A 12,226-nucleotide genomic window follows, 5' to 3' on the forward strand; every position below is an offset into this window, starting at 1 on the left:
ACGGTTCAGCACATACATGAGCAACCTCACACTTCAACACAACCCCCAGCAGAAGTTGATTTGGAGGAAGAAACCTCGCCAAAGTCATTTGTTGAAACCCCGACCACATCACATCAACAACATACATGCCGCAACCAGTCGACTTCATCTCTGGATGCAAAACCAGAAACCGTAGGTCCTACAACAACACAACCTAGGGCAGCGACAAGTCAATCTACAGCAGCCCATGATTTACCTAATGAAAATCAGCAAACAACACAAGCCACTGAAAATGAAAAATGTGAGGAAAGTTTTGTTTGCTATTAATCACAGAACAAAACTAGTAAACGTACCACTCAATAAAATGACGTGATTTAAACTGTAGTGATGCTATTACTGGTTTACAGAAAGTATCTTGTTTAGGTGAACAACTGAAATCTCTACTAAAGAGAGAAGTCAAAGCCATCGCCAGTGAAGAATCGACACTAGCTGAGATTATAGACCGAGCTATAGAACCCGTCCCCGTTGCCATGGTCAACAAACCACAACAAATTGGCGACGAGTTTCTAGCAGAAGGACATTATCACTACAAAAAGGAACTTTACAAAACACCAAAAAGTGACATTACCGGTGAAGAAATGTTCGTTTGTGCAAAACAAACTGCACAACAAGAGGCCGAGAAGAAATTCAAAGCGCATGATATGGAAGCAAAACAAAACTATATTGAAAAACATGGAAATGTAGTTGGTGTGGTTGGACAAGCTGGAATAGGAAAAACCACATCAGCTAAAAAGTGGGCCCTTCAAGCGTTAGATGGACACTTGTGTGGAAGAGTATCATTTATCTTTTACATTGTAATCAGGCTCATTGACTTCCAGGCTAAGATGACGTTCCTCCAGTTCCTTATTACCACTATGTTATCGGATTGGATCTGCACACCTGATGAGGCAACAATTATACTCACTTCAATTTGCAGTGATCCTCACGTTTTGATCATTTTCGATGGTTTAGATGAGGCAGTATTTAAATATTTTTCCACTTCGGTTTCCAAACCACTATTGCACGGAAAGAATACTGCAGAATGTTACTTGAAGCATTTAGCGGGAGGAAACTTGCTTCCGCGTGCTCGAAAGATTTTTACATCACGACCATCTCAACTATATAATCTCCATCCTTCATACAGACCAAAGTTTGTCGTCCAGATACTTGGTTTAACTCCAACTTCACAGAATGAACTCGGACATCAGATATGTGGCGAAAAATATAATGAGATACAACAAAAACTTACCCATAATCCTAATATATTTGCGTACTGCTATGTTCCTGTAAATTTTATATTGACACTCAACTTCCTGATGAATTACGATGGAGATATTCAGTTTGTTTCACTCACACGAGTTTTTGTTTTTACTTGTAGTCAATACGTAACAACAGATCATCTTAAGGGCCAAGATTGCGAATTAGACAGACTGGCCAAAATGGCTTGGGATGCATTTCTCAAAGGCAACTTGGTATTTAAAGACAAGGACTTTAAGAAAGCTAAAATCGAACCTGCCACAACCGACGCCTTTCTGATCACATCAGTAACAAAGCAAGTAAATCTCAAGCTGACGATATTAGACGGACATAAAGTAAGATACTTTTCTCATCTTACCTGGCAAGAATTTTTTGCCGCCTTCTACATGATGATGATCATGCCCTTTAAGGAATTCAAAAAGCAGCAGAAACAACTATCTGAAGACAAATGGGAAGTTGTTTCCAAATTTGTTTTTGGACTTTGTGATTCTAAGATATTTAATCAACTTGAAACCCTTGTCTCCACACATTTCAGTGAAGAATGGTCACTCAAGAAGTTCTGGATGACCAAATTACTTACTGACAAAATGAACCCCAAGAAAATTTCGCTCAAAAAAATCTACAAGAATATTTTTAAAATTTGCACCTGGGCTCATGAGATGAATGATACAGATATTACTTCGTCTGTGGCTTCTCTACTTCCTGATGACCTCCACCTCAGTGATTCATTACTGTTTCCTGATGACGTCGAAAACCTTTCCTTTGTGCTTCAACACAGAACCAACCCGGTATTACTGTGGTTTAAATTCCGCTTGCCAAGTCAGTGTTCTTGTGAGAATAATGTAAAAGTTAACAACATGATTTTGTTCAAACAAAATGAATATTACTATCTAGTTAATTTTAATGCTTAAACAAGTAGTATTTGTAAATAATCAAGGCAATATATCTAATTGTTTATTTTGTTGTGACTGAAAAAGAGAATGTGTGTCGTCACTGGCAACTGTGTTTCGATTTGTTTACAATGACTTTTTGAAACATTCAAAAGTATTTTTCATGACAGCCTGCGTTACGTAGTTTTGCTAATATGTCAACACATGTCAGCACCAGAAAATAAAAGTGTTGGCATTTTACAATGCGAAACCAATTACTACTTTGACATGTACGTAAAGTTATTTTTGTGTAAAACATGACCTTATAGACATCTTACGTTGGCATGAAAACCCAAAATAACATTTTAGTAGCAAAATAATTCTGCTCCGGTTTTACGTTTTACGATGTCTTTTAATTCAACGACTTGAAATGTCACGCTGTGATTTAAATGATTCGCATGCAAGTTTTGGCTTGTGGTATTGCGTTTTATTTGAATAATGCGTGTTGCCTAAGAGAATGTCAGCTATGGCTTGTTAACCACGTTGCTAATAATTTGAAAGATAAATGGATGCACCTAATTTTTAAATGACAGATTTGGTCACTGTAATATTGTGTGATGTTTTTATGCCTGTTGTGTTAACATTTGCTTGTTTTTACTTAAACATTAGCTGAAGACACTCGCCCTCTCCTGCTACATGATCCGCGATGTGGGTGTATCTTCGTTGGCTCCTTGCCTTCACAAAATTGAAAAGCTTGTGCTGTGGAGCTGCGACATCGGAAGGGAAGGATTCAGACAACTCTGCGATTCTGTACTGCAACTGAAAACGCCTGTAAGTAATTTCTTCTATGTATGTGAAAAATTACAAGTAAATGTTAGTTACATTTTTGAGTGATTGCGTAGGTCATAATACTTCTATTACATACAGTATACATATTAAGTGTTTTAGTTTCAATTTTTTCCCTGGGTGCCATTTGTATGTTTAGAAGCGTTGCCAACTATTTTTACAATGTATTATTGATTCGGTTTTGTTGGTCAAGACCAGAGGTCACCAAACTTTTTTCACTGCCGGCCGGATAAGTTTAAAAATAATTCGCGCGGGCAGCATAGTTTACATGACTTAGCGCCGTCCTTCCAAACTTAGTCCACGAGGCAGTTTTTTATATTTGCACCAAGATATGGTCTCTCTACAATCCCATTTAAAATCTGGTGATGCGACTTTTAAATTGCATAGGTCGTCTCTTACGATCCATGCTTGTATATTGCGTCACAAGTAACAAAAAAGGCAATTGTTTGCGCACAGTTGGTCCTTGTTGTCTTGTGTGTGATCTAAAAAACTGGCTGCGGATCAATCCCTCCTTTTTTCTCTCCATCCTGCCTTAACATGTGTAGCTAGAAAGTTAAACTTAAATGTATCAAGCAATCAACCTGCAAATAACCACAAGGTTGCCAAGGTATTTCGAGCAATACTGGAGTGCCGTTCTTGGTCCAACACTGACTTTATCCGAAGTCAGACTTAGTGTGCAGTGCCTGTGCAAATCCCAAGTTCGGAGAGTAAAGTCTTAAATACTATACCGGGCATGTGTTTTGTTCACCTACTTTGCGTTGAGTGTTAAACATATTTGTTCCGTGTTTTTTTAACATAAATTATTTGCATACAGCACACACTACCTCAAATGAGTTTAACATTAAAGTACAATACACCAAAATAGCACCGGTAAACAAAATCTTTACTAGGCGGGGTGGTTTGATTTATGTTGACAAGCGGTGGGGAAATAAACATTATTGCAGAAAAGAATCATCCAAAAAGGCATAAAAAGTCATTTTAACCGGTATTTTCTGCCTCTGTGTTAAACCGTGTCACGTAAAAATTAAAAATGTGAAGAATACAATCCGGTTGCATTTGTTATGTGTAAGGCACGGTCCTTTCTTATCTACTTATGTACTCAGACGCTTGCTTTGGGCGTGTTATGACATGAATATTTTTTTAGTGCATGGTGCCCCTGGTGACCGTCGAGATATAAAAATAAAAAAAAGATTCACCACATTCGAGAGTTTTATTTGATTGCATGGTATGCGCTTCAAAAAGTAAGCTGTTTAACAAATATCGCCCTTTCAGCAGATTTTTATTTTGGAATAAATTTCGACATCCTATACGAGTTTTCTGATGTTAACTCTTCACTGCTCACATGATTATGAAACGTTGCATGTAACATTAAAAAAAGGTTGAGGTTAACGTAATATAGCTATTTAAAACATGGTCCAGAAAATTAGCTCATTCCTTGTCAGAAATATTAGAAACAAAAGTCCAAACGTAATACCGCAACCAATGTTACGTCCGCGAGTCGCATCCGGTTCGTTGACTGTACCTGGAAACAAATATATAGTCTCAGTTTCAAACTGAAGAGCTTAAACTCGAATATGACTGGTCAAATTCTATTAAAATTTCGCATTTTAACATTTCAGTATCTTTCATATTGCATTTAACATTTCATATTGAAAGAAGTGGGTAAAATTAATACTGAGCAGAATTAAGTTCAAGTTTGTGTTTGTACGGCCCTGAAACTCGAGTCAGTTATTTTGGGTGGCATCTTTCAAAAGCTGTTTGCCCATCCCTGGTTTGCAGAAATATTTAGTAACGTAACCTGCATTAAACTGACAAACGTTAATTGATATGTGATAGTTTACTTTAACATCAGCTGAAAAGCCTCAGCCTCTCCTCGAACACGTTCGGAGATGAGAGCGTAGCTTTATTTGCTCGTTGCCTTCACAATATCGAAAAGCTGGACCTGAGCTCGTGTAACATCGGAAGCGAAGGAGTTGGACACCTCTTCGATTCTGTACTGCAACTGGAAAAACCTGTAAGAAACATATAACATATAAATGTAAACAATGATAAGGAACATTTTGTTTATCATTTTTAGTGATTACGTGGGTCAGCGTACCCTGATTCCATAAAGAGCGTATACGCTTCAAAAAAACATTAAGCGACTTAAAATAAGAACAAATGCATTAGCAACTTCACCTTGACCTTGTCAGAAACATTACAAACAAAAGTCATAAACAAACGTAATACCGCAGCAAATTTTACGGCCGGCGGGCCACATCCGGTCCGTTGGCTGTACCTGTTTCCCTCGCGTGAGGTCAAGTAAATAAAAAAATAAATAAAAAAAAGCTTTTTTATGATTTGCATCGAATACGGTAGTGGTGCTTTCACCTTGAAAAGACTGCCATTGCTTTTTATTTTAAAATATATTTACGCAGTCAATCACATGCGTAAGCGAACATCTACATGTGATGCTGGTCAAAGTCTACATAAAACACAAGTTACATAACTAATATTACGGAATAAAACCCATGGAGCCATTTTGTGTCCAAAATAACACAGCAGGTTTAGGAGAAAAAACACATTGATTGTTTGATTTGTACAAACCCGACCGCCTAAACACGAATTTGGTTGTCCAAATTGAATCAAAAATCGGATTTTAGCATTTTAGCGTAATATTGCAAGCAATTAGGGAAATTTCTTTCAAGCAGAATTAAGTTCAAGTTTGTATTGGTTTGGCCTTCCAACTCAAGTCAGTTATTTTGGGTGGCCCCTTTTCAAAATTAATTACCCACCTCTATAGTTTACTGGTATATTTAAAACTTAACCTGCATTAACCATACAAACCTCACATTGTTGATTTCCCACGTTTGTTTTGTTTTGTTATAAATTGAATGTAGATATTTTGCTTTAACATCAGCTGAAGGGACTCGGCCTCTCCGGGAACAATATCGGTAATGTGGGTGCATCTTTGTTGGCTTGCTATCTTCACAATATCGACGAGCTTGTGCTGAGGGGATGTGACATCGGAAACGAAGGGTTGAGACCACTCTGCGATTCTGTGCAGCAACTGGAAAAACCTGTAAGAATTTTTTATTTATGCACGTAAACAACTATAAGGAACGTTTAGTTTGCCATTGGGCCTGATTACGTGGGTAAGGATAAAAGGATTTCACAAAAAAAAGATTGCGCATTAAACGTTAAATAGTAAATAAACCATCATAATAATGAAATCATAAATATCTTCTATTACAATGATTGCATTTGCAACTTCGGAGTTGACCCCAAGTAGTTAAGTGTTTTTCACGTTTGTCAATACACTAGTGTCGTTTATGACATCTTATTTCAGGCTCCATTAAATTCCAAGCAGGATGCAATCCAGTGCATTTAACAAATATACACCTTGTTTATACTGTTCTAGTATTTAGTACATTTATTACACTAATCAACGACAAAAATGAGTAAATCGTATCACTGCCAGGGGCGGCTCGTGCTAGGGTGCTGCGGAGCTGCAGCACCCCCTAGATATTTTTACCTAATACACCTACCATAATATTACAAATAACTTTCATTATTTTCATTCCTTAGCAATATATAATAAGCATAATTTCCGCCCTAATCACTTTTTCATCAAAAAAAATTTTTTTTTGGAAACACTAATGTATATCTATGCTGGAACTGCAGCTCCAGTTTTCTGACGTTTCGTGACGTTTCATGACGTTTTGCGGTTCTGCGCATGCGCACTTTGAAAAGCTACATGCTGGGCGAAATAGGAGCCAGGGTGCTGCGGCTCGCACAGCTCCACCAATCACGTAGCGTGTGACCTGGGCACCCGGAAGTAGTTGTCGTTTCCGCGTTTATTGTGTGCCAAAGCAAATCACGTGTACCATCAGGTTCGACAATGAGTACAGTACGACAGTTATTCTTTTTTAATCATTTTTACAGTTTTTGATTGAAAGGTTAATCATGGCTTTTCAAGATTCTAATTCGGTGACTGTAAGTGAGCTTCAGCAACTCAAGATTTCGCAGTTATCAAGTGCTGAAAAGGTAAGTATAAAGAACAAAAGGGCGTCCAACGCCTGATATTCAACTTTGTCAGCCAGGAATGAGCCACAACAACAAATATATACGCAGTTTTAATTCTGAATGCTATCAAAAGAAAAAATGGTTTGTGGTTGTGAAGTTAGAAATGCACTGTTCTGTTTTCCATGTTTGCTGTTTGGAAGTGATGAAAAATGCTGGACAAAAGATGGTTTTACAAATGTAGCCAAAATAGGTGAGAAAGCAGAAAAACATGAGAAGTCAAAGAAGCATGTGGACAATGATGTCTCACTTTCACTTTGGGAACTGTAAATATTAAGGAAAAACTTAGTGAGGCGCATATAGACTTTCAATTATTGAAAACAACAAAAAACTGGAAAAAAATCGTGAAATTTTGTCCAAAATAATAGACTGCATTTTGTTCTGTGGAAACTTTGAAACTCCCTTACGTGGACATGATGAAAAAGATGAGTATTGATATAATGGATAAGTACTGTTTGTCTAAACAGTAGCTGCTAAATTGCTTCACAGGAAGTGTTTCTTAAGAATGAACATTCTACAGACAAGATAGTAGTGACCACCAAGCACATCCTATTGTTGACAAAGAAATACTAGTTACTGAAATGAAAATGTTTCTGTAGATCTGATGTTCATGATTACTTTGAAAATAATCTAGATGATGTTTTGACAAGTGATGTTACTAGGAATAAAAATCCGTTTTGCTGTTTCCATGAGTCTTTCAAAGGCAAAACAGTTTGGATACAAACCTTTGTTAGGAACACCATTATTTTCAAAAGACTTGCACTTGCAGTGTTAGTAATACTAAATAGAAAAACAGTTTCTCAGTTGTCATTTGGAATCAAGGAAGCTCTCAATTATCATGCTCAAACTATAACTTTATGATTCATTTTTGTTGTAAAAAGGAAGCACAAGGTTTAATAATATGGTACAAATTTAGGTGAGAGTGTTGTAAATTTTAAAACTTAAAGGAGTTTTGCACTTAAAAAAGCAATTATAAGCTATTTGCCAGCAAATAAAGCAGCAATTATAGCAGTTAAAAATCTGAAAGACAAATAATAGTCTGTACACAAAAATTCAAAAAAAGATGTTAAAATAAACAAGTTCTGACACGAATGTAAAGTGGTTGTTAAATTTGTCAGTTATGATACCATTAAACAGCTGTATGGCTAGTTTTTTGTGTGACAATTATAATTATGGTTAATCTGTGAAGTGTCATATATTATGTTGAAAACGCTGACTGTGACAATAAGGTTACTTAAATGAAACATGACCATTTTTTTAAATGTTGTCGAACAGAAATACTTCAACCTTTTTCGAATCATTAGTTCTTTTTCTATATTCTTGTTGTGTTTTTACCGTATTTACAACCGCTTAGTTTCGAGTCTGTGTCACGTGTGTTTTTGTTCCACATTATTACTGCATGTTATGGTGTTTAGGCTAAACAGTTTAGCCGCCGCTGTGCAAGGAAACAAAATACACAAATGATATCGTCTGCTATTTACACTCGTGTACACTATTGCGTAACAAAAATTACGTCACACTGGAGTTTCTAATTAAGATTTGTATTACTTGTTTTTCTACACAAAACTTTGGCTAGAAAGCTATAAATGTAGGTTTTCTATATATTGCCAACTTATATATGTTTAATAAAGGCTAAAATTTTGAGCAGCACCCCCACAAGTGTTGAGCACGAGCCGCCACTGATCACTGCATGCGGATTTGTGAACGATAACCTTTCTTCATTAGAGAATTTTACTTTATTTTACACTGTGACAAATGCTATGCAATGTCATGTAGCAGCCCTTAAGTTGTTTTACCTATCGACGAAAATAGTGTTAATGTGCCTCTAACACTTTTATTTGATCTGTCCATACCTATTAGGAACTAGTTACACTTTTTTTATTTGTTTAACTAAGCTTTATTGTTGGGCAGTGAGTTTTGAACTGAATTAAACCAGGAGCAATTACCCTGGTTTCAGTTTTACTGTAAACAAGCCCGTTTAGCGTAGGGCATTATCGTATAATTTATTGTAAATTTAAAACTATTTTTGCCCTGCGTGGTTAACTGCTCAGCTTGATTAAAAGGGTTTGGTATTTTCTTGTTTGTGACGTATAATAAATTGCCCTTTAAAACATTTTACATCTTAAGAAACTAAACTAAATTCATTCTGCATGTTGTTGTGGGAATACTTCCGAAAAGAATATATTGCTTTTATTACGTAACTCGAAAGTTTGATTTTGCCAAGAAACTTTTAGTTTTATAAATATATTTAACTTGGACCACGGGTGCTCGAAAACATTGCTAAGGGACCGTTATGACAGAAAAATTAAAAAGTTTGAGCACCGCTGTTGTAATGGCTTTGGAACCTCGAGATGACAACATATTTATTCACAGTACATTTTACAAAGGCACATTATGTGTTCTTCACTCCAGAATTTTGCAAATTGAGTAAATTAATAACGTTGCACAGTAAGGCAAATTAAATAACACATGCAGGGAAACAAATGGTATTTATGTTAAAGACTTTGGTTGATCCCAGAAACCTGTGACGCAGTTTAAATCTTGTCACGTGGACAGTGGGACAGTGAACCGAAACATTTCTGTGTAAAGAATTAAAATAGGCTCCAAATGCACATTTTTCTATTTTCAGTCAATTTTTTCCGTTTTTTGATTGTTAGAACAAATTGCGTTACTACAGGGGTCCCCAACACGTGGCACGTGAGGCAATTTTTCGTGTCCCGCGGCGTTATTAGCAAATGAATAAAATAATAATACCATTTTTTTACCCACTCGTCAAGTGTTCAAAGAAAATCAATGAAATTTTAACCGACACCATATCACTAAGTGTAAACTTTAACAAAACAGACGTTTAGATCGAACATAAATACAAGGCCAAAGTCAATAAACACCTTGAGCTGTTTAAGTAATTTATATTTTACCAGTACCGCTTTAGGATTCATTTCACTTAAATATTATTTACTTGGTTAAGCATAACAATGATCTAAGAGCGGTCTGTGACACCACAGATCAAACTAAGATATGAAATTATGCGTAAACAGATGCCTTCATTGTTACTTAAGTAAGATTGTAAAGCCATGAGCTCTTGAAGGTCCAGCGGAAACAGCGCCGTTAACCATTTCTCTATAGAGACCACGAAATCCAGTTTGAAAACAGCTGGCATAGAGTGTTAATTCCATAGTAATGTGATCAGTGATCACATATTATTCTGGGAATGCAGCTTCTAGACAGGTCTAAAAATTGACCCAGGACAAATTTTGAGTTGGAGACTCTTGCGGTAGAACAAGCAATAGCAGCTCAATTAGGTTATTGTAAAACATATAGCCTAAATACGACCTACGTGATAAACACAATTTTCGAACGTATACACGGCGCCCCTAAGCGTCAGTCACGATATATATATGCGAAAAAACACAGCAAAAATTTTTGAAAAATGTTTAAAGGCAAAACACAACAGTAATAACACAAAGCGCAGTTAAATTTGTTGACGTTAACAATAAACAACTGAAAAATATTGTGTTGGTTGTAAAGATGAACCATTACTATGTGTATTCTACGGAATAATACATAGCTTAGTTTGAATGTAAAACAAAGTACATTTTTGTAATTTTTTGCTTATCATCATGTCTTGTCATCATACTGCTACCAAACTGTTAAGTAATAAAATGCCATCATATGTTGGTTTTCGTAAAAATACGTAATAAAATGCCATCATATATTGGTTTTCGTAAAAATACATTAATCAACTTTTCTGAACTCTTCTGAATTCACTTTTGTTTTATTCAGATGAAAATTCTTGACCTGTCTGAAAACAACCTGACAGATGAAAGTGCTGAATCATTGGCTCGATGTGTTCACAATATCAGCGATTTGCGTATGGGGTTAAACAACTTCACAAAAGCAGGAAAGAATCTCATCAGATCAAAGTCGCGAGGAAAAGTTATGTTTAAACCATAAAAACCTTTTTACTTCAAACAAACCCAAACAAAAACATAAATGCTGCGTTAATTTCCGACTCTGATTCTTGTGCCTAAAAGATATGGTTGACGTGCATACAGGACACGATGTTAAACGTTCCTATAAAATAATTTTACCATATTAGTTACAAACAGTTTTACTTCAGTTTCTCTGTATATCCGTCTATATTGCTTTATTGTGGCACTCTCGCTCTTGTAGACCCTACACATTACACGTAACTTTCTCAACACCACAATTTTGTTTATCTAGCGCCACCACTGGTGACATTATTGGTCAGTATGTTGGCTTTGACGTCATCTCATTTTCCTATTTTTATTAGAGATCTTCGTTAAAATGTCGATCTTCATTCGAGTTCCCACTTGATCTGAGCAATTTAAGGTTTATTTGTTTCTTTTCCGCTTTTTCTGACGATTTGTTGTGACGTATCCATTTGTTGTGATTTGTATCTGTTAAACGAACCTTCGAATGTAAATCTTAGTTCAATTCTGTAAATATTTTGCTATGCTTACATTCGTTCGATAGTTTTACTGCTTGAAAACTAATTTTTCTGTGCATTTTTTACTTCTCATTGTCAGCGCTCAGTATCGTGAACATTATATCAGATTTATCAGTCGCTAACATTTAGTTTGTAAGTTCAGATTTATGTTCGGCTTCTTGTATTCTGATTTTAGTTGTTTAGTTTAACTCAAACTTGTATGTGATAATGTGATTGAAACATTACATTTTGCGTTTGTCTGTTGAGGAGGAATTGTTTTTCTGAACGCATGACCGTTTTAAACATAGACTTTTGTTTAAACACAAACTGGCTAAAAAACAAATCGACTAATACTTGCCCAAAACGGGATACGTTATTGAATTCTAATGATATTGGAATTACAAAATCCTGAAAGTTCTAACTGTCAAAATTGTAAAATGTTTCTTTCGTTTTGTAAAAAGATTGCGTATAGAACCCAACACGAATGGCTTTGGCTTTCATCGCCATTTTTGCCCTGAACCTCTGTGTCACAAATGTATTAGACCGGATAGTCTGCGACACACTTCCCGTGTGACGTAATCTCGCAACCACTGGAAGTTCAATGTGTGCGTGAAATCTTTTGTCCGAATCCTATTGTCTTATCTGTAATGTGTCAGTTTTTATCACGTTGTCCCTAAATATTTTTATGTATTTATATTCTATTTGAATAAGGCCATAAAGGTGT

The 12,226-nt window shown here is 36.0% G+C and overlaps 1 protein-coding gene across 1 annotated transcript; it reads left to right on the forward strand.

Moving 5' to 3' along the window:
* The first annotated feature begins 509 nt into the window (after nt 1–509).
* On the forward strand, nt 510–11,006 carry LOC145223715 (NACHT, LRR and PYD domains-containing protein 3-like). The gene is made up of 6 exons (XM_080090108.1): nt 510–2,063; nt 2,814–2,975; nt 4,843–5,004; nt 5,890–6,051; nt 6,915–7,016; nt 10,836–11,006. The coding sequence occupies exons 1-6, from the start codon at nt 510–512 to the stop codon at nt 11,004–11,006; spliced, it is 2,313 nt and encodes a 770-aa protein (XP_079946234.1).
* The last annotated feature ends 1,220 nt before the right edge of the window (nt 11,007–12,226 follow it).

Source organism: Phallusia mammillata, chromosome 4 (assembly GCF_965637545.1).
Source record: "Phallusia mammillata chromosome 4, kaPhaMamm4.hap1.1, whole genome shotgun sequence".
NCBI classification, from domain to species: domain Eukaryota; kingdom Metazoa; phylum Chordata; class Ascidiacea; order Phlebobranchia; family Ascidiidae; genus Phallusia; species Phallusia mammillata.

Bases quoted from the DNA above. Each gene is read 5' to 3' on its own strand.
- LOC145223715 (XM_080090108.1), top strand. From the start codon at position 510: ATGGTCAACAAACCACAACAAATTGGCGACGAGTTTCTAGCAGAAGGA. The intron at 2,976-4,842 runs GTAAGTAATTTC...CTTTAACATCAG, and splicing joins TACTGCAACTGAAAACGCCT to CTGAAAAGCCTCAGCCTCTC. The intron at 6,052-6,914 runs GTAAGAATTTTT...TCATTTTTACAG, and splicing joins TGCAGCAACTGGAAAAACCT to TTTTTGATTGAAAGGTTAAT.